The sequence below is a fragment of the Peromyscus californicus genome, unplaced genomic scaffold (assembly GCF_007827085.1).
Source record: "Peromyscus californicus insignis strain IS unplaced genomic scaffold, ASM782708v3 Scaffold_17__1_contigs__length_78620276, whole genome shotgun sequence".
Taxonomy (NCBI): Eukaryota; Metazoa; Chordata; class Mammalia; order Rodentia; family Cricetidae; genus Peromyscus; species Peromyscus californicus.
This window is the reverse complement of record NW_026294469.1, coordinates 48,805,859-48,826,096: the sequence shown is the minus strand read 5'-3', so window position 1 is coordinate 48,826,096 and position 20,238 is coordinate 48,805,859. Positions and strand designations below refer to the sequence as shown.

The 20,238-nt window shown below is 40.6% G+C and overlaps 2 protein-coding genes across 2 annotated transcripts in view; both read left to right on the top strand.

The window, feature by feature from the left end:
* The first annotated feature begins 289 nt into the window (after nucleotides 1-289).
* The window catches only part of LOC128112467 (interferon-inducible GTPase 1-like), a 33,884-nt gene continuing 13,935 nt past the window's right edge, over nucleotides 290-20,238 (top strand). The window contains exon 1 of the mRNA XM_052741469.1: nucleotides 290-384. The gene's annotated coding sequence lies outside the window, so the exon portion shown is untranslated. The remainder of the gene's footprint in view (nucleotides 385-20,238) is intronic.
* Nucleotides 4,299-5,558, top strand: LOC128112466 (interferon-inducible GTPase 1-like). Its single transcript, XM_052741467.1, has one exon. The coding sequence runs from the start codon at nucleotides 4,299-4,301 to the stop codon at nucleotides 5,556-5,558; it is 1,260 nt and encodes a 419-aa protein (XP_052597427.1).

The following is a 20,238-nucleotide window of genomic DNA, read 5'->3' as shown; positions in this document are numbered from 1 at the left end:
GCAGATGCCAATTTTAGTCTTGCCCAAGACACAAATCATTTGACCCCCTCTGACTTCAACCTTATTTCTTCACAATTGTGGTTTCATATCCTTAATTCTTGTCCTTCTCAACTCACCTGAAGAAAAAAAAGTGAGTTTAGTTTCACTTTCCTGTTCCTAGAAATGCACAAGATTCTGGAATGAAACCAGATGCATTCTCCTCTGTGATTGGCTAGCACATTCTGAAGGTGGGATAAAAGCCAAGAGAGTATACAAGTACCGGCCAACTTCCCTGTTTCTGCTGAAGAAGCAGAGGTGGAGTTCCAGTGAAGAAATTCGAGCACAGCCGAGGGCTATTCCTCTGTCCTGAGCAGTGAGAGCCTCCCCTGGACACAGGATTGTCCGGTAACTGGGCATTCAGATCTCACCTCTCACCCTCACTGTCTCTTTCCTAGGGAGCCTATGTGTAAAAAGACATTTAGAGACATATCCTCAGAGCTGGGATCCTCAGTTTGGAAGCTAGGGGCTTTGATTACAGAAAGGCAAGACTTACTTATCGATGTTCTTAGGTAGTCATTCAAGTTTAGATAGACCTAAAGTAAAAGACCAAATAAATGTTTAAAATGTATGCAGTTATTTTGGTTTGGGATTTTTTATTTGTTTGTTTAGAGGACATTTAATCCCAAGAACTGATGAAAAAATTAGCCTTTTAGGATATGTGTTGTGAAATATCACTATAGAATATATGAAAATTGTTTTGTCTCAGTCTTGTAACTTCCTAGTACTCTTTTCTTGCCTCCTTTTACCCAGCTCAGCATGTTTATTCTAAACTCCAGGGGAAGCTAGACTATGGTGAAAGATGCCCTCTGTAGAATGCTTCTCCTATAACGTGCTGGGAAACACTTTTAGGATAGGTTTGTTTTGTTTTAAAAATATTTTCATATACTGTATGACAATTTCATACATCTATGTAGCACTTTTATCGTCTTCAAACACTATTCCTCTCTCTTTTCCCACTCTTATTCTCTCAGGGGTCCTTCCTCTTCCCAATGGTTGCCCCTATGTTTTCTTGTCTTTATGTTTTTAAATACCCCACTAATTTTCCTAAGGATCTCTTGTGTGTTCAGGTGTAGGGTTATTTACTTGATCATGGGCAACTTTCTAGTGGTCACATGTTAAAGAACAGTGACTCTCTCTACCTCACCAGTCACTGATCCTAATATCTCCTCAGCTAAGCCCTCATGTGCCCCCTGATCTCCTTCATGCTGAAATGTGGACAGGCTAGATCTTTGGAAGTCGCTGCAGGGAGCCCCAGTTGCCACGAGTTCACACATGCAAATGCCATGTCATATTCAGAAGACATCATTTCAGGCCACTGCCCCTGCCCATCCTCTGGTTCTTCCAGGATGTTTCCTGAACCTGGGTAGGGTGGGGGGTTGATAAAGATGTCCCTGTTATATTTAGGAATGAGCACTCAACTGTCACATGTTCTCACCACTTTGACCAGTTATGAGACTGTGCATTCAAACACTACCCACTGGAGAAACAGAAAAATGAGAAATAAGCAACATCAACACCAACAAATCCCTTGTCTGAGCAAGGTATCCCTAATCTCTGGTATAATCACAAGTATTGCGAAGGAAATTGGCCCATTTATCAAAACAGTAGTAGTGGATGCTGTGGGGCATTTTTAACTAGGAATCCTCTTTAACTTCATGGTTTTTATTGGAAAGTTGTAGTGCTAATGAAGATGTGCATCCCATTGTAATGATTGATGTTTCATATCACTATCATTGTGTTTTCATACTCAGTGCAAGACATATAAGCCAAAGTTTGTTGTTCCTTATTTTCCTTTCTCTTGTTTTTTGTAGTTCTCTGGGAATTTGTACAACACATTTTATTTGTATTTTGATTACATTTATTTATTCATTCTATGTACTCATGTACTAGGGATAGGTGCCCACATCTATGAGCACATGCATGTGGAGGCCAAAAGACAAGTTCTAGAAGTCAGTTCTCTCTCATCACTATGTGAGTCTTGGGACTAGAACTCAGATCATCTGGCTGAGTGACAAGTAGCCTCACCTGCTCAGGCATCTTGCTGGCCCAAGATAGTTTTACAATGTGTATAATTAGAACAAGGTATGGGGATCAAAGGATGGGAGGCTTTATGAAAAGATCCCCAACAACTTTTGTCTTGATAACTTTCACCAGGATAAATCCAGTGGATCCTGGCTCATGTTTTTCCTGAGAGATGTCACTATTTTCATTTTCATTTTTGTCAGGGTCCAGACAGCTTTTGCAATTGGCCAAATTTATCACTAAATAACGAATTTCAGCAGCTTTCAGAAAAGCTTAGGTCTGACCTCCGTTCCTGTATTAGGTTCATGTGATGCTGACAGAGTTGAACCTGGATGTCTGTCCAACTTGGGACACAAGTAACAAAATTCAGAGGGGACCCTGGTATTTTAGTAGGAATTGCCTAACCAGGAGGCCAGGAGCTGAGTCACACCCCCAACACCCTGTGGGGTCAGCATTTTCCTGAGGATGGGGAGCAGAGTTTGGGCTTCATGGCCTATGTTCTTGGTTCTCTGTTCTGTAGCTGGCAGTGCTGGGACCCAGGTCCTGTCCCTGTCAGCAGTCAGGCTATCAGCAGGAAATGGAAATAGTTACCTGAAGGAAACATAAGGTTTGGAAAATTTTATAAAAAATGTACATACCAATTTAGGTATTAAAATATCTAATCCCATAACGTTATATAAAAATGTAATGTCTACTAGCCATGAATTGCTGGTAGGTAAGGTTTTTTTTGTAACTTAGCACAACCTTCATCTTATGGTTCTGATAAATGTCATTTCACTTAAAGTCTACTTTTGTAAATGTTACCAAAGCAGATCAGTATCTTAAGAGAGCCTCCTTGATATAAATAACACCAGATTTTTACAACTGTATCAGTGTAGTGAACTTTGATCTTAGAAATTTTAATAACCTTTAGATATAGCTAACTCAGAGATACACATATACTTTTTTTTTACTCTACAGCCATTCTCTATCTTAAAACAAAACTAATTTACAAATAATTTTCCTTCAACATTTCTAAAAACATATATTAGCATACTTATGACCTATATCAAGCCCATGGATATAACAGAAGTATCAATACAGATTGTCAAATCCACATTACTATTAACTATATCAACTCAGCCTAGTGACTACTCTTTCTCCTGTCTCCTGCACATGTTGTCTGTGTTCATTTGAAATGCTGCAGGTGCCAGCACTTGGACCATCCATGTAGCAAGCATCGACTGGGATGGGTGATGTCCTAACAGTACTTTATCTGGCCTGGCTGTTGATTCAGTTGTTCAGGGACACTAAGTGTCTTTAAAGGAAAGTGATCTAGGACGTATCTGTGTGGCACTGGTGACTGGACTGGCAGACACTACACCCCATATAAATATGCATTATACTTTGCAAAGTTTGGGCCCTTTTTACCTTAGAAAGAGACTTGGCCATTGGCCTGGAATTCAACTCTCTATTGCAAAAGTGTTATATACTACGCATCAGGAAGGAGTCATTAATAAATACTCAAATGAAGAAACTTCAGTAAAAGAACAAATTCAGAAAGTTGGATATGCCAAGCAGATAAATAGGGAACTGTATGACAACCCAAGACCAGAGAGTGTGAGGGGCCATTACCAGATCTAAGCAGATGGAATAATAAAAAGAAAATATTTTCCTTCAAAATACCAGGAGTACTGATCAGTTCAGAAAGGCCAAATAGTATTGATTACGAAGAATGATAGGTGCAGGCACAGTCAGACATGCAGCCCAAGCAGGGAAAATGCGAGGCCATGATCACATACAGCTGAATGATACTAGAGGCTAGAAGGTGAGGGACCTCTGCTCATGGAGTCTACATAGCAGGGATGCACAGAGCAGGCTGAAAAGATGAGATGATCTGTGAAGAGACAATGGAGAATAAACCATTAAAATCTCCTGGGAAGGTCTCAGCTACCTGCAGAGAGAATGACCCTATTGCGTCATTACAGGTGAAATCTAGAGTAGCCAGACTCATAGAGGTAGAAATCAGGGTGGTGGGCAAAGCTGTGGGGAGAAGGAAATAGAGTGATGTTAGTCAAAGGACACAAAATCTCAATTGTGTAAAATGGAACATAGTGAGAGATCTAATGAATAATTACAACCATTAAGGAGGGTATGTAGCAATATACTTGAAATTTGCTATAATGTAGATTTTAAATTTGATACACACCTTCCTGACTTTTCCTTCTTTCTTTCAGGACCTTTATTTGCTCACAGTCATGGGTCAGCTGTTCTCTTCATCTAAGGATGAACACTACAAAGATTTGGCCTCCAGCTTTGCCGAATATTTTAAAAATTTTAAGACAGGAAACAAAATCATTCCTCAGGAAACCATAGCTTCAATTGAGTTAAGCCTAACACAAGGAAACATACAGGGGGCAAACTCTTCAATCACTGATGCATTAAAAAAAAATGACAGTAGCCCACTCAATGTTGCTGTGACTGGGGAGTCTGGAGCAGGGAAATCTACCCTGATCAATGCCCTGAGAGGGCTTGGGCATGAAGACGAAGATGCAGCTGAAATCGGAGTGGTGGAAACAACCATGAAGAGACATCCATACAAACACCCCAATATTCCCAATGTGGTTTTTTGGGACCTGCCTGGGATTGGAACCACAAATTTCCCACCAAAAGATTATCTGGAGAAAATGAAATTCCATGAGTATGACTTCTTCATTATTGTTTCTGCCACACGCTTTAAGAAAAATGATATAGACCTTGCCAAAGCAATCAGCATGATGAAGAAGGATTTCTACTTCGTGAGAACCAAGGTGGACTCTGACTTAAACAATGAAAAGGAATTCAAACCACACACCTTTAACAGAGAAAAGGTCCTGCAGCAGATCCTCAACAGCTGTGTGAAAACGTTTCAGGAGAATAACATTGATGAACCACCAATCTTCTTGATCTCTAACAAAAATTTGTCTGATTATGATTTCCCAATCCTGATGGACAAGGTTATGAATGCTCTCCCTGTATACAAACGACACATTTTTATGCTTTCCTTGCCTAATATTACAGGTACAGCCATTGAAAGGAAGCGACAATTCCTGATGCAGAGGATTTGGCTAGAAGCCTTTACAACTGACCTCCTGAGTACCATTCCTTCACTGGCCCACCTCTTCATGGACAGTGATGTGGAGAATCTTGAGAAAAGCCTGAACTTCTATCGAACTGTGTTTGGAGTAGATGATGCATCTTTGCAGAGTTTGGCTAAGGACTGGCAAATGTCAGTGGATCAGCTCAAGGCAAAGATGAAATCTCCTAATGTGTTCAAAACTACAAAGAAAGAAACAGTACAAGAAAGGCTTTCAAGATATTATGAGGAGTTCTGTTTGGCTAATGGGCATTTGTTTAATAAGAATGTTTATGTTAAGGAATTATACTACCTAAAATTATATTTCGTTGACATGGTGACAGATGATGCTAATGCTCTTCTCAAAGAGATATGTTCAAGAAACAACTTGGTTTCTGATTAGGCTGAAATCCTGTAGCTGTCAAACATCAGAATCAATGACAGAAACATAGGACACTGATATTGCAAAACAACATACTGAGTTTATTCATGCCATCCAGGCTTTATCCATACTTAGTGATCATATATCCTCATTAGCTGTAGCAAGGGGAATCAATCAGATGTATGTAAATAAGCTGAGATCTAAAAGCTACCTACTCACTTTGAATAAACCCTCAGATGGAGTAATTGCACATTTAATTGAATTAGTTCACTATAAAGTAGCATCCATTTTTAGGCTTAACATTGTGAAGGTTATAGTTTTGGACAGACTCTAGATCACATGGAAGATGAACCTCTGGGTTTGATTTGGGGAATTACTTTGCTTATGTGAATTGAGGTGGGAAGCCCTGCCTGCTGTGGGTAGCATCATTCCCTAGCTAGTGTGTATCTCTGGGTGTTTATGTGGAGAGAGGGGATAATCAGCAGCATGCTTTCATTCATTAATTGTTCTCTATTTTTTCACTTGTTGGAGTAGCACTAGCCGCCTCCAGCTGCTGCTGTGAATTCTTGGTAATGATGGCCTCTGTAACCTTGAATTTGATACTTGTGTTTTCTCTTTAGATAGAGATACCCAGGGAGAAACCATAACTTGACTGGAGACATGGCTCGGTAGATAAAGAACTTACCTTGCAAGTCTGAAAACCTTTGTTCAGATCTCTAGAGCCCACATAGAGCCAGCTAAGCATCTGTAATCACACACTCCTGTGGTGAGATAGGAGGCAGAGACAGAGAATCCTGGAAGCTCTGAGGCCAGCTAACCTGCCACATGCAGCAGTGAATAAGAGACCCTGACACAAGGAAGTGAAAGTAAAAGCCAACACCAAGGTTGTCCTTTGACCTCTGCACACATGCCATGTCATGTTCATGCCTGCAATCACACGTGCAAATGCACACAAACCAAAAGTTTTTTCTTTAGAAGAAGAAGGAAGTTTCGGGGCAGTAGCTCAATGGTATCATACTTGCCTAACATGCTTGAGACCTCAGGTTCAATCCCTAGCATTCCTGAGGAAGGGTAAAAGGAGGGTGGATAAATGGCTCCGAGGTTAAGAACATTGGCTGTTCCTGCAGAGGACCCCGGTTCAATTCCCACATAACAGGACCCACATAGTAGCTACAGTAGACTATATCTCCTGTTCCAGGGGATCTAATACCCTCTCCTAACCTAAACAGGGACTAGTCACAGATGTGTTAAAAGATATATATGCAAGGCAAACATTCATAAAATAAAAGTAAGTAAAGAACAAAATTTAAATATATATATGTTTAAATAAAGAGCTAACATGTGCGCATGAGAAACAATAATCATAGAGACTGCAATAATCTTAATAATACCTAAGATTACTAAATATACTTTTTAATCAGAATTCTTGAGAAAATGTTAAAGAAGCTCTCTAATTATGTGCCAGAACCAGTGAAGATGAATAGATTCCTCTACTTTATAGATTTTAAATGCTGTGATTACTAAAATACTGATTTACTCCATATCAATAAAAACCATTTAATAAATTCTTTTGTTAAAATATAGACATTTGTTGCTACTTGACATTCCCAAGAACCCATAATAGCTCCACAATGACTGTCCTTAGTATTACTGTTTTTGGATGATTATCTCATTGCCCATTCCCTGGCTGACACTTTATCTTCCATGAAATAAAATTCAAATAACCATTACATTTGGTACTAAGACTGAAAGAAAGATACAGAGGTAAGGGAAAAGTATTCATGGTGAGGAGTGGTTTCTTAAGGTTTGGGCTGCTATAATCCTATATACTGTGTGGGTTAACAATAGAATTTTGTTCTTACACTTCTAGTGACTGATGTCTGAGATTCAGATGCCAGTGTGGGCAGACATTCAGTGAAAGCACTCTTCCTGGTAATGCCTCATATGGCCTTCCATGGTGTATGTGTGCAGAGAATGATTCTCTTGTCGCTTCTTCTCACGATCCTATCATTTGGACTCCATTTCTGTGACCTAGTCTAACCATAGATGCCTCCCAAAGTCTTTCCTCCTAACATGATCCCACTGAGGGGTTGGGATATTAACATGATTTCAGGAGGGAAAAACAATCAGTGTATAATAGGTTATGCAAATTATGCATAAACTTAAGTTGCTTTCTTAATGGAAGCTATGCCACTCAAATACCAACACCAAATACACCAAAGTATTTTTTGTTTTTACTGTAAATTGAGATGCAGACTTACCAAAAAGATGACTAACTAGAGACACCAGACAACCCCTTCTCCACTGAAGAAATAAAATCTAAGAACAAGCAGATGATGTTTGCTGAGAATGTTTGGAGAATGCTGGAACATGAAAGAGAGTTATGAAGAGTGGAGACTCCAGATAGTCAGGTCAAGAAGATAACAGCGCACCTTGCATGGAGTGCTCTGGATTCCCAGCCTGGGCTTGTTTGCATGTCATAAGTCTTCTTACAGCTCAAAAATGAACAGAGTAGAGCCTGAGTTGTCCATATCAGCACCACAGAGGCATGGATTTTTCTGTAAGGCAATACTGTAGCCACCCATGGTTTTGAGCTCCACAAGGACTTATAATGAGTACACAATGTCCCACATGGGTACCTCTATTTACATAGCTCCCTCCCCATGCAAGCTATTGGTGTGTGGTGCCATTTTTAGACCAAATCTATCCATACTTCACCCCAACTTCTATGTATGGCACACACTCAAATGCTGTTTGAGTGTTTCAATCACCTTAACACCAAATTATATGTACCTCTTTGGCTATTAGAATGCCATCACCTGTGTGACTTGGTTCAGATTAGGGTGTTTGACTTTGTTACCACACTCATTAAGTCCTTAGAGTCATCAGTTGCAATTTGTGGAGAAACCATAGGTATCCAAACAAAACCAAAGACTATGTTGCCTCTAAATAATACCCAATATCTTCAGGGGAAACTATTTTCCTAATTAATACTCCTGCCCAATTGGTAAGACACTGGCACACCAGATGTACCAGATGTATCAAAGAGGATCAAGAAGTATGGAAATTCAAGGCAAAATGATGCAACCAAGGAAACACAAAACCTTCTATCAACGAACTCTGCAAGGGAAGTTGAGTAAATGCCAGAAAAAGAAAAGAGTAATTCTAAGGAAATTGACTGAGTATAAAGGGAATATATAACTGTTGGGGCCCAACTCCAGACAGCTGTGTCTTGAATTTTGTGTGACCTTCCTTACTTTATCAAACCTTGCAAAAACAGGTTCCTGGCCTAACCGCGGGCTCTACAACTTCCTGGAGTATGTGCTAATCAGCCAGCTGCAGGGGCCTGGGACCAAAGCGACCTCACCCTTCCTTAGGAATTTTCCATTCTTCTCTCCTTTTGCTTCCCCTGCTCCCCCTCCCTGCCTGAAGCCCTGCTTATAAGCCTCAATACCCAGTCAATAAATGAGACCTTGATGCGACTCAGACTGACTCTGTCTTCCCTTATGCGCCTGGTCTCCTTTCTCTCTTGCCCCCATTGATCTTTCAGGAGGTGCCTCCTCGGGTCTCCCCAATAACCTGGCCCGCGGGACGGGTCATATAACTATTTTCCATTTCTGGCTTATTATCTCTCAGCTATATGTTTACAAAATAGTCCTTGGGTTCACAATACACACTCATCACTAACATTGTTTATGGATAAAAAGAATGCATAACAAGTTGGGTCTCTTCTTCTACCATGTGGCTTCTGGGCTATGGCTCAAAACATCAGGCATAGAGGCAGGTGTCTTAATCCTGAGCCTTCTGGTGACTTTCCTGTCACAACTGCACCTCATCATGCTTCCCGTTTGCCTCCCTCTCTTCATTTTGTCACTGTCCTCATTGTTCTCCTAATCACTCCTAGGGATGAGGTGATAATAACACTTTTTATGTCCCTCAGAAAACTCAGAAACTGGGCTGGAGAAATGGCTCAGTGGGTTAGAGTGTCTGCAACAAAACAATGAGGACCTGAGTTCAAAGACGAACTACAAGGAGGTGAAAGGCCGGCATGGCCACACTGGGGAAGGGGTGAAGACAGGAGGTGCCAAGGTGTTCTGGCCATGAGCGTAGCTCCAGATTCAGTGAGAGACCCTCCATCAAATGAATAAGGCATAGTATGAAGTAGTAAGATACCTGACATCTTCCTTTGGCTTCTATACATGAACAGGCACACCCGTACTTACACACACACACACCCCCCACACACACACACCCACACCCACACACTCACACACACACATTAGCACATATGACATACACAATACACCATACTCATACAACATACATACATACATCCACACAGGCATACACACCACACACAAGAAATCTCAAGGACCATCTCAAACTTACTTGTAAAATTTGGCTGAAAAATTAAGGCCTAAAAAATGACCGGTTCATAGATTCATACGTACTTTTCAACTAATATGGGGAACATCCATTTCTAATTAGAGTATCATGGCTCATTGCTAGATATCTAGTGCACATTTAAACAGTTACAGATATCGTTTCTATAATTTATATTTGCTTCACCAAGTCTTTAAAGCCCTTCTGTCTTCATATATATTTTAACATTGTAACAGGCCCCCAGACCTTAGCACAACTGACGCCATGATGGAAGTACCATTCAGGCCGCACAACTTTGCACATAGGCAGCAAAACAAATTTCATACCAAAAGGAAAACAAGGGCCTGATTTACCAAAATCCATAGTGCTAGGAAAGTCCTTATGTACTAACGTTGCTTTTTTTTTTTTTTTTTTTTTTGCTTCTGTGGTTTCACTTCTGGTTAATTGTTCTTGTTAACTAAGTATGTCAACCCAAGATGTGGGTTTTGTGATTAGGAACTCTGAGGAAGTGTCCAGACTGCATTGGGATATTGAATACCCAGAGTAGTCGCCAGCAGGCTAATAAAAGACTTTCTATTGGCTTAAACCCATGTCTGAATGGTTGTCTCTGACGAACATCTGTAGCTAGAGTTTTCCTGCCTGGCCCACAGTCAGGACAAATCTCTGTCACCCGCCAGTCCCACAGCCGTCAGACCTAACCAAGTAAACACAGAGAATTATATTGGTTACAAACTGTATGGCCGTGGCAGGCTTCTTGCTAACTGTTCTTACAGCTTAAATTAATCCATTTCCATTAATCTATACCTTGCCACATGGCTCGTGGCTTACCGGTATCTTCACATGCTGTTTGTCATCATGGCGGCTGGCAGTGTCTCTCTAACTTAGCCTTCCACTTCCCAGCTTTATTTTCCTCCTTGTCCTGCCTACACTTCCTGCCTAGCCAATGGTCAATCAGTGATTCATTTATTGACCAATCAGAGCAACACATTTGCCATACAGAACATCCCACAGCACTTCCCCCCCCTTTTTTTTTTTTCAAAAAGGAAGGTTTTAACCTTAACAAAGTAAAATTACATATAATTTGGGAATTTGGGCGTAGCTTCTCTTACTACTTCCTGCTGGAGGGGGGCGCTGTATCTTATGGGGACACAAAGAAAATTTTAGGATTATGGAATAGTCCATGAGGCTGTATCGTCTGAGCCAGTTGCCTTGAAAACATTCTGGATGTTGGATCATCTTTGCCATGGTGTCATCGGAGACCTTTCAGGGGGGTCTTGGCTGGTCAAACCTGATGTATCTTAATCTGGAACAAATCCATAGCCTCTGGCTTTCTGTGGGAACAAAAGCAGAGTCTCCTTTCCAAAGCAACATATCCTTATATTCAAATTTTGAAGTCAAGGTACCCTTAAAATATACATTTTGGCATAACTCAACAGCTTTTACAATCAAATGTTTTTCTGCAGTTAAAAATCCCAAAGACAACACAATCCAGATTCTCTGTGTAATATTCATCTTTACGTGGCTTATTTTTTTATTAACTTTACTGTCTCTTTAAAGACTTTATTTTTTAAAACTATGTATTTGTTTATATAACTGTATATATCACCTTTTTTTGTCTCTTTCAAGCCTACAAATATTTTACACACATTGTAAACTATTACATCTGAATCTGTCTTATTGTGAATCTATTGCTTTAAAATGCAGCAGCTGTGGCTGCTGGCTCCACCCACCTCAGCTTCCCAACATGGCGGTGGTAGTTTACTGCCAGCTCTGGGAGCTATCGTGGGTCTATGCTGTTAACCAAGCAGCGTGTAGCCCAGAAACCTCTTTTTTTGTTTTTTACTAGCAGAGGCTAAATCCACCATGCAGCTTAGTGTGCCACTTGCAGAGGCCTCATTCCCACCATACAGCGGCAGGTCAAGCATGCACGCTAGGAACCCACAAATAGCTCAAACTGGCAGCTGCCACTCATTTGAGAGAGACAATTAGGAAGCTGTTTTTAGCTCCATTTTAGAATCTTTTTTTCTCAGTTTTTAGGTGGAAACTCTTGCCACCACCTTGGACGCCATTTGTAGCTAGAGTTTTCCTGCCTGGCCCAGTCAGGACAAATCTCTGTCACCCCCCAGTCCCACAGCCGTCAGACCTAACCAAGTAAATACAGAGAATTATATTGGTTACAAACTGTATGGCCGTGGCAGGCTTCTTGCTAACTGTTCTTATAGCTTAAATTAACCCATTTTCATTAATCTATACCTTGCCACATGGCTCGTGGCTTACCGGCATCTTCACATGCTGTTTCTCATCATGGTGGCTGACAGTGTCTCTCTCACTCAGCCTTCCACTTCCCAGCTTTATTCTCCTCCCTGTCCCGCCTACACTTCCTGTCTAGCCAATGGCCAATCAGTGATTTATTTATTGACCAATCAGAGCAACACATTTGCCATACAGAACATCCCACAGCAAACATCCCACAACAACATGAATTTCATTTATTTTTTAAAAACATTTCTAAGTTGATATGCTAACAGAGGCTTTTCTTGGAGCCATGGAGTTCCATCCTAGCCTGCCTCCAATCCAGAAACACTCTGACAATGGCAGACTTTTCTATGGTTTTGGTAATCTTTGGTTGACAAGACAGATTTGTGGGAATTTTTGGGTGCCAGACTGACTTACCGAGTGAATCTTCCTTCCAACCCTTCTGCTCCTGTAGATAGTGAGGGTATTGGACGTCCATTCCAGGACTAATGAAACCTGGGTGAAGCATTGGATTATAAATGAGTTATCAGGCTCAGTTTCCTCTCCTTGTCCCTTTCCTGGGGAACAATATTCCCACCATGTTTCCCTAATATTCTGTGTGATCATGACCAGAGTCATGACTTCCAGTGGTTCTCTTCCTGTTCAGAACAAGAAATGCTAGCATTAGAATTTTTTCCTGAAAGAAGAAAAAAAAATTGCAGACACTTGTGCTTTCTGACTTCTGAGTCAGGTTCTTACTGGTTTGGGGTGTGAGGTTTGTGGGGTCAGTTCTCAGAAGTATCATGGGGAATGTTCAAGAGTTTTTGTTCACATATCACATCATAGATACAGGATATGCTAACGTGGGGTCATGCTGACTTTCTGTTTCGCTTCTTTAAAATACTTTATTTGTAGGAGATTGACCATCTGTTGTTGTTGTTGTTCTTGGTTGACAAGTTGACTATGTTTGGAATTAACTAAAATCCAAGTGGCTGGGTATACCAATGACGGATTATTTTATTATTATGCAAATCACTTGAATGTGAAGATGTAATTTTAACCTAGACCTTTTCAAGTGGGAAGACACAATTATAATCTGGGCCACACCTCCTGCTGTCAGCTAATATAAAGGACATGGAAGAAGGAAATTTCTACTCTTTGTCTGCTTGCTCTCACCTCTCTGTCAAGTCCATTCTTTTTGTGCCATGAAAGCCTACTTCTTTGGGATTCCAGTGTATGCTCAAGACCAGCTGAGACATATAACTGGATTCTTGGACCCTCCATTGGTAGACAGCCATTGCTGGACTACCTGGACCACACCTGTAAGATATTCTAATAATCTTATATATCATCCATGTTTGGAGAAGGCTGTCAAAAGGACAAGTGCTCTGGATACGGATGTAATCCAAAGGTATGTATCTTACAAGCCAAGACACTCGTTGATTGATAGCACCCACTATGTCAGTTAATCCTGAACCTGAACTTAAGGGGGGAATAGAGAAGAAAAGGGTAGTGGGAAAACATTGGAAAAACATAAAGAAATTAATGGCATTAGTTAAGAGGTACTCATTCTCCAACTAAATGCTTCGAAATGGCAGTGTGACAGCTTATCCATAGGAATACTGTCACTTGCCCAGTAGTAATACAAAATGACAGTGTTCCTAAGAGGAAGTGGCAATACCTGAGAGGAGTGAGCACCATTTCCACATTGCCACTGAATGGTGTTTTGAAGAGTCTTCTACAGAAACACCAAAAAAAAAAAAAAAAAAAAAGAAAAATATATACCTGTGTGAAGTGGGTTTGATATTCAGCAATCTTTTAAAGATTCACTTTGTTTTTAATCATGCATATGTATTGTGGGGATTAAAGTATGTGCATGTAAGTGCCGGGGCAGTCAGAGGCATTGGAAATTCCTGGGGCTAGAATTAGAGGCAGTGGAGCCCCCTGACATGGGTGCCAGTAACAAATTCCAGTCCTCTTTCAGAGCAGTGCATGCTCTTAACCACTGAGTAATCTGTCCAGCATGGGCATATAATGTTGAGAAAGCAGCTATGCCTATGTCCAAGTCAGATTTTTCCATAGAAGAATTGATAGACAGGTGCATCTGTTTATGACAGATAGAGAGGTCAATCTCTGCATCTGTCTATATCTACTGTGGAATGGCACTAACTTTCTACTGCAGCATCTCGTCATGTGTAAGATGTGACGGTCCTGGACAATATATTATAGTTAATTACAATTTTCTCCTTGGTTTAAAATATCTACCACACAAACCACAGGTGTTTTCCCATTGAGCACTAAATCTACACAGCTTATTTATAAAATACGCTAACACACACTATCATTGTACAACTTTGTAAGTCATTCACTACAATCATTTATGTCTAGAATCAGGAGAATCATCTTTGTTTCCTACTCATCAGTTAGGTGAAGGGTAGTGTGTCTCTTTTGAAACTCTTCATGGCCTTTCACTCTTCTAAGGGTCAGACTGGGGGCAGCAAGCCCTGGGAAACCCACCAAAGGATGTGCTGCCCCTACCACCTATGCCCTGGGGAACCCATAAGAAGTTTGGGCTGGGGGCAGCAGGCCCTGGGAAATTCATCAGAGGATGCGTTGCCCCTAGACCCAGACAGTTAACAATCACATAGACAACACTCTCTAGACATATTCTGCCATAACATAAAGGATATGATAGATTGTATACTATAGCTGTCAGAAGGAACAAGTTTCCTGCAGATAAGAAATAGAACGTCTAGTTGTCAGAGAAAATGAGTCTGCAATGACATAAACTGTTAGATGATATGGCTATTTTCTTATAGCTGCAACTCTCCAATCAGTTCAAACCAAGCATCTCTCACCTAAAGTAAGCACCAATCCTGAGCTTGTAACTATTTAGAATTGGAATTTCCCCAGATCCCCTACCCTAAGCATTACAAAAGCCCTGCTTGATTGCTACTTGGCATCTTTCTTGCTCAGTGGCTGCATCAGATGAATTGAGAGACCTGGGTTTAAACTCATAAATAAAACGACTCTTCGGTTTTGCATTCGGATCGGTCTCTTGGTGGTCTTTGGCTGACTCTGGGTACAACAGTATTTCTCTCTATACATGATTATAATTGCAAGGTCAAATAGCTAATGAAGTGATTGATTGTGTGTCCTGAGACTAGACACTCTTTTATAATCAACTGATGACATTTAAACCCCTCAAAAAGGTAATGAAGAAACTAAGCAAGTATGTCATTCTGAAACTGCTAAACCCATGTAAGGTAGTTAGTTAGTTCTCTTTTGAGTACACTACTCAGAGGTTGTCATTGGTTCTGTTTCCAGCTCTTTCAGATAAACATACAACACTGAATTTGTCCTACAGATAAGATGATTTCAAGTAACTGACATCTGTAGCAAGCAATAAAATGAGATTAGTGTATAGAGTATATGCATCATTATTTCTCATCAGTTAGGCAAGGCTTAAATCAGACTCAGAAGATGGTAATCATTTCCTGATCATGTCATTGGCTAGAAATGGCTTTTTACTTCTCATTACATTTTACAAAAACTTTTATTAGCATTTTTTAGAAATTCAAATTTGACGTGTGTGTGTGTGTGTGTGTGTGTGTGTGTGTGTGTGTGTGTGTGTGTTTGTGTGTACATTCAACCATGCATGTACATGTGAAGGCAAGGTTATCAATGTATGGTATCTTCTTCTATCACTCTCCACCTTATTTTTTAAGACAGGATCTTTATTGAACCTAGTAACCATTGCTGGGTAGAAGACTGCACAGTGATCCCACTTAACCACACTTGGCTTTTGTGAGTGTGACAATCCAAAGTGAGGTCGTCATGCTTTACACTGAGTCATCAAGTGCTTTACCACTGAGCCAACACTCCAACCCTCAATATTTCACTTTTAGAGATAAGTGGTCCTACAAAGTACCACATGCCTGTAATCCCACCATGTCTGTTTATATAAATAAATATATATTATTTAATTTTTTTTTTGAAAAAAAATGAAGGGTAAGATTGTGGTAGTTCAGCTGGGAGACTTCAGAAAGCACTGGATTTACCCCTCAACACCAATACACCTGTGATGGCAGCCCTGGGGAGCTAGAGATGAAACAAACAAATTCAAGCTCATCAACTGTTCCAATGCAAAACAAGGCCAGCCTGGCTTCATAAAAACGTGTTGAAAAATACAAAAACATGGTGGTGAGTGTACTGTGGTGAGGCTGAAGGATGGTGGGTTGGTAAGAAAGGGAAAGGCAGGGGGAACAGAAAGGCAGGGAGAAGGAACAGTAAGAAGTCTCCATGGAGCGGGGAGGCTCAACCACAGCTTCCCCTCTCTTGCTTCCACTTCTTCCCACATTCCCAGTGTGCATTGTTTATGACCAGCAAGCAGCATAGAGAAGGAGTTTCAGTTTCGAATTCCTGGCAATGACTGGAAATGCAGCTATCCTTGTCCACTGGGAGTCCTGCATTCCTTCCAAGGTCAGAACAACTCTCACATTTCTCTAAGAACTGTGAGCAGACAATGCTCCAGGGCCTGACCCAGCCTGAGGGAAAACAACAACATCATCAACACCTAACTAAATTACAATCCTGGAAATGAGCTCCAGTTCCTCAGATGATGACATTGACCATGGCAGGTGTCTTCACTGGTGTTGGCTGATCTCTGCCACTTGTGACCAGGTGTTGCTCTAATGGATTTTCCCAAGGACCTGACCTGAGAAAATCACTCTCAGGGTGCTAGGGAAGATGCTATGTCTGGCATGGGGTTATCTGAGGGAAAAGAATCTATGTACACCATGCTCTTTTGTCTGTTTTGTCTCTATGATAAAATAAAGCACAGTCCTCACATTCAGCTCCTCCCTGTACCTATTCATCATGTTCCTCTAATAGTACTAACCAAAGCTCCTATGCTTTTGACCTCATTTTCATCCTCTGTTCCTTCATCTTCCATGTTTCCTTCCTTATTCCTTACCCCTGGCTCTGAGAATCTCTGCCTTCCTCTCTTCTCTCCATCTATGCACCTGTATCTACCATCTATAGAAACTGCCTTATCCTTTCTTTTTGGCCACATGACTCTGCTTTGACCAAGAATACTGCCCCATCCTTTACTTCACCTGGGTATGCAAAAACGTCCTTTGTTCTGAGTCAATTGTTTTGCAGTGCTGTTTTCCCTGTCAGGGGAAGGTTGGTCAGAGCTTCATTTGCACAAGAAACAAAGCTATGCATCTATAGCACACTTGTTTCCTAGGCCCTGCAGGGGTCCCACCTAGTGGATCATCAGAAGGTCTGAGAAGCTTAACTGTTTGCCATATGGCCTAGTAGTATATGGGCACACAAGAATTTCATAGCAGAAGACAGCTGATATATATTAATAAGTTAAATAACACCAAGTATTCCTTGATAAATGACTTCCTCTGGAGGACACCTTGGTTGGTCAAAGTATAGCTTATTATATACAGCTGAATCTCTATAATATATTCTTGCAGCCCACTGTACTACTCAATGTTCACCCAGCAGAGATGCTTAGGATGAACTTGAGTTCCTAAAAACAGCTGCTATAGCTGAGCTCTGTATTATTTCTCACGAGAACTCAAAGAAATTGAAATGAGTTAGGCTGGACACTACACGCTTTCAATGTCACCCAGAGAGGGCTGTTTAATATACACACAATGCCCATAATCTGTGGATTTGGCTCACAAAATCAAGAAGTGTGTTCCTGAGTCAATCAAGGCACAGTGATTCAGAGCTGTAATCTCAACAGTCAAGAGGCTGAGTAAGGAGAATCACTAGCTGCTTCAGGTCCGTCTGGACTTCATAGTCCTACAGGGATTCTAGATCTACATTGGACAAAGGAAGACATTATCTCAAATAATTTTAAAAGACACCATCAGTTGAGTGATGAGGCGTCTTACAGAATGGGAAATCTCTTTACCAGTTTTGTACATAGGGGGTTAGCATCTAGAATCTGTAAAGAAATCTCAAACATCAAGAAAACAAGTAACCCAATCTGAAAATGGAGTATAAGCTAAACAGAGAGTTCTTTAAAATGTTGTGCAAATGCCTGAGAAATATATATGTTTTTTAATGCTCAACATTCTTGTCCATCAGGGAAACACAAGTCAAAACTGCTTTGAGATTTCACCTCACCTCAGTCAGCATAGCTAGAAACAAAAATACAAATAGCAGCAAATGCTGCTGTGGATGTGGAGGAACGATAACACTCACTCCCCACTTGTGTTAGTGCCAATTTGCACAATTATGCACAAAACAATGGGGTCAAACACAGTCTAAAATCAGAAGCAAAAACTTTATTCCAAAAAAAAAATCACCATCGGGCACAAAAAGCTAATGAGCTAGATACCACAGCCAGAGTTTGGGAATCTGTAACTATGGCAGTTGGAGGGGATAGGGTTATGATCTCCTTCTTATAGCAAGCAGAAAGCATCAAGCATGGACAAATTTTTTTTTTCACAATTCCTAATTTAAACTTTTAAAGACAAATTGCTTTTTAAGGATTAACCATTTTCCATTAACATGGTTTTACAGAGTTTCACCTGATTGATATTTGTATAACCCTGAAGTCTTTCCTGACACAGCTAATTGATGTTTGCCCCAAATCTGCAACTCTTTCTGACATAGCTGGGTTCCCATAGAAGGAGGAATATGAAACAATGCAAGGCAGGTTATCACATAGAACTCATTAAAAGTTAACCTTGGCTTTTGATAGTGAGTGCAGGTGGCTGCAGAGAGCAATCTTTAGTAAAACACTAACATTTGGGTTGCTGAGAGAGCTGCCCATCATAAAACAAGGAAGGGCCCAGTGAAAGGTTAATCCCCATTTGCTGGCAAAGCTGATGGCCGTCGGCTTCCATCTCTTCATCTCACAAATGTTTATTCCTGTATTCCTATCTCATTCCAATATTTCTATCTTATATCTCTGGACCCTTCAGTTACTGGGGTAATTTTGTGGAAGCTCCACAAAAAAAGGAACATAGATTTACTACATGATCCAGCTGCATTACTCCTGGAAATATTCCCAAATGGCTTCATCTCCTACTGTTCAGCTACTTGCACATCCTTCATTCCTGCTCTATTCACAATAGCCAAGAAATGGAAACAATCTGGATGCCCATCTGCTGATGAATGGATAAAGAAAATGTGTGACTTTACAGAATGGAATATTATTCATCTCTTAAACAAAATGGAAACTATGAAATTCATGGGGAATTGGATGGAGAAGGATACAATCATTCTCAGTAAGGTAAGAGAGGCCCAGAAAGACAAACATCATTTAATCCCACTTATGTTTAGATCTTATCTTCCACCCTTCAGATATGTGTGCTCTATTTGGGATACCCACATGGGTTTTGAAACACTATGGGACCATGAAGTGAGACTTACAAGAGAGGGAAAATGGGATTTAAAAGAGAAATATGGATAAAGAGGTGTTAAATTGGGCTGAGAGGTGAGAATAGGGGAGGGGAGTGAAAGCAGAAGGTGTAAATAACACTACAGGATTTCCAAAATGTCATATGTAACCTCCAAATGCAGAGGCTTTCTAAAATATATCTATACACATACCAAAAAGAAAATGGATTTTCCCTCTATTGGGCAACAATGTCCCTGAGGCACACTACAGGGTAACAAATAAAAGGCCTAGACACAGGAATTACTTAGCTTTTTTGGATTTGTTGACCAGTGATGACCCTGGTCATTATAGGCCACTGCCAGTGCTCCTGATTACCTTCCAGAACTTGATGCTGGGATCATGTTAGTGAAAACACCACATTCCTGAGTTATAGAACATGGAGAAAATAAGCTGATACTGACCCAGAAGATCCACCCCTACTGGTTATCTTTCATAGTGCTGGAAAGTTCTAGCTACACTAGCAGAGGAGAAAATGAAACGTTGGTCATATCCAGGTGTGAACTCTGTGAGCTACAATAATGTCTGATCAGAGAAGATATAACCACCAATGTTATAGTGAGAAGAATGTGATGGTAGTAATGAACTACTTCCTGATTGGATTTAATATTACTCCACAATATGAAACCCATACTTGGTACCATATCTGGACAA